Genomic DNA, 1,897 nt, shown 5'->3' on the forward strand with positions numbered 1-1,897 from the left:
TTTTTTTTTTAGCCATATGTGGCTACTGAGTACTTGAAATGTGGCTAGTCCAAACTGAGATGTATAAAATGCACACCTGATTTTGAAAATATAGTACAAAAAAGAATAAAAACTTTTCATTAAGAATTTATTTTATATCGATTATAATTTGAAATAACATTCTTGGCTTACGGGATTAAATAATTGATATTATCAAAACTAATTTTACTTGCTTCTTTTTAGTTTTTATCAATTGTGCTGACTAGAAAATGAAAAATGACATATGTGGCTCCATTACAGTTGATTGGACAGTGTCCCTCTACAGTCTGCTAAACAGCCTCTCTGACTTCAACTCCCTTTTCTTCCGCGTCTGCCCATCGCTTTCTCTTTCTCAACTCACATTAGCTGATTCCCCCCAGCTTCTCCTCAGCTATTTGCCTTTCCTCCAGCCCAATCCACACAGCTTCACCCTCTCTTTGACTCCTCCCATTTACAACCCCCCCACCCACATCGGCTTAGGTCCTTGTTATGCACCTGCAGTCCCCTGCCCCTACAGTCTTTCCCCAATCTCTCTCCCCAAGCCCAGCTAAGCCTGCCGGCCCACACCTCCCAAGCTCCGTCCGTGTCCCGGCTGAGCCCTTCCGGGTCCCTCCCTCCCTGCGCTCACCCCGCCCGCTGACCTCTCCCCGGGCGTTGGCCTCGTCCACCAGCTTTACGAAGCGGTCGATCTGGTCGGGGGCCGGCGGGCAGAAGTCAGGAATGCGCAGTCGGTGCAGGGTGAGGTCGGGGCAGGTGTCGCTGTAGGGGGGCCCGCGCTGCGTCAGGGACACCAAGTGCCGCACGCCCCCGTCCCACAGGAACTGGTAGTGGGCAGGGAGCCGCGGCAGCGCCAGCCCAGCCAGCCGGCCTGGGAGCACCCACGAGAAGTTGGGGGGCTCCACGCCCATCGCTGAGGGAGGGAAGGGGACAGCGGGTCAGCGGGGCGGTGCCAGCCGAGTTCCGCTCCGCCCACTCTTCCTCTCTTGCGCCGGAGGCCGGGTTACCCTCCACCTACCTGGCCCCTGCCTCTCCTGGGCCACGTGGTCCCCGCGACACCACCCACTAGCTCCGCCGCGGGGGATTGGCCGAGCGGCCTTGGGGGCGGGGCTAGAACTGCGCACTGAAGGCTCTAAATGTCCGACAAAAGCACCGAGATGATTGGCTGGATACTTAGTAATAGCCGGGATTACTGCAGCGGTGAGCACAGAGATTGGTGGAGCAACTCAAACAGCCAGGAAGGAAAACTCAGAACAAATAAGAATGGTTTTCTGTGGATGAAGCAACCCTGGGTTGGACTCCGCTGCTCCCTGGCGGTCGGTTAGAGTTAATGCGTCTTTGGCAACTGCCCCTGCCTCCCCAAGGGCTTGGCCTTTCTTCACGGTGGATGCCCAAGGGCATAAGAGATGACGAAATGTAATTCCACCTTGGGGGGGGGGAATCTCCTCTACAATGACTCTGACTAGTTACTATCAGTTACTTTTTGAACTCTTCCAGTAAAGGGGAATCACACTGCACAGGCAGCCATTCCCATTTTTCCACTGCTGAGATCATTACAGAAACCTTGGTTGCCTAGTGGTTAAGACCTACCGCTGCTAACCAAAAGGTCGGCAGTTCAAATTCTCCAGGCGCTCCTTGGAAACTTTACAGGGCGATTCTACCCTATCCTGTAGGGTCGCGCTATGCGTCGGAATTGACTCGACGGCGGCGGGTTTTTGGTTTTTTGGGTTACGGGATCATTAGAAAATACTGGGCTGCCATCTGGCACCCTAAAATCTTACCCGGGGTAACAATGCTAGTAATAGAAATTATAGTATCAACACAAGAATTAACGTTTACTGAGCATTTACTATATGCTAGACACTCTTCTAAGGATTTTACA

General features: G+C 52.6%; 1 protein-coding gene across 1 annotated transcript; it reads right to left on the reverse strand.

Moving 5' to 3' along the window:
• Nucleotides 1-62: 62 nt before the first annotated feature.
• DUSP23 (dual specificity phosphatase 23) lies at nt 63-995 on the reverse strand. The gene has a single exon (XM_023725113.1). The coding sequence runs from the start codon at nt 924-926 to the stop codon at nt 495-497; it is 432 nt and encodes a 143-aa protein (XP_023580881.1). The 5' UTR covers nt 927-995; the 3' UTR covers nt 63-494.
• Between the last annotated feature and the right edge of the window lie 902 nt (nt 996-1,897).

The sequence above is a fragment of the Trichechus manatus genome, unplaced genomic scaffold, assembly GCF_000243295.1.
Source record: "Trichechus manatus latirostris isolate Lorelei unplaced genomic scaffold, TriManLat1.0 scaffold00288, whole genome shotgun sequence".
NCBI lineage: Eukaryota > Metazoa > Chordata > Mammalia > Sirenia > Trichechidae > Trichechus > Trichechus manatus.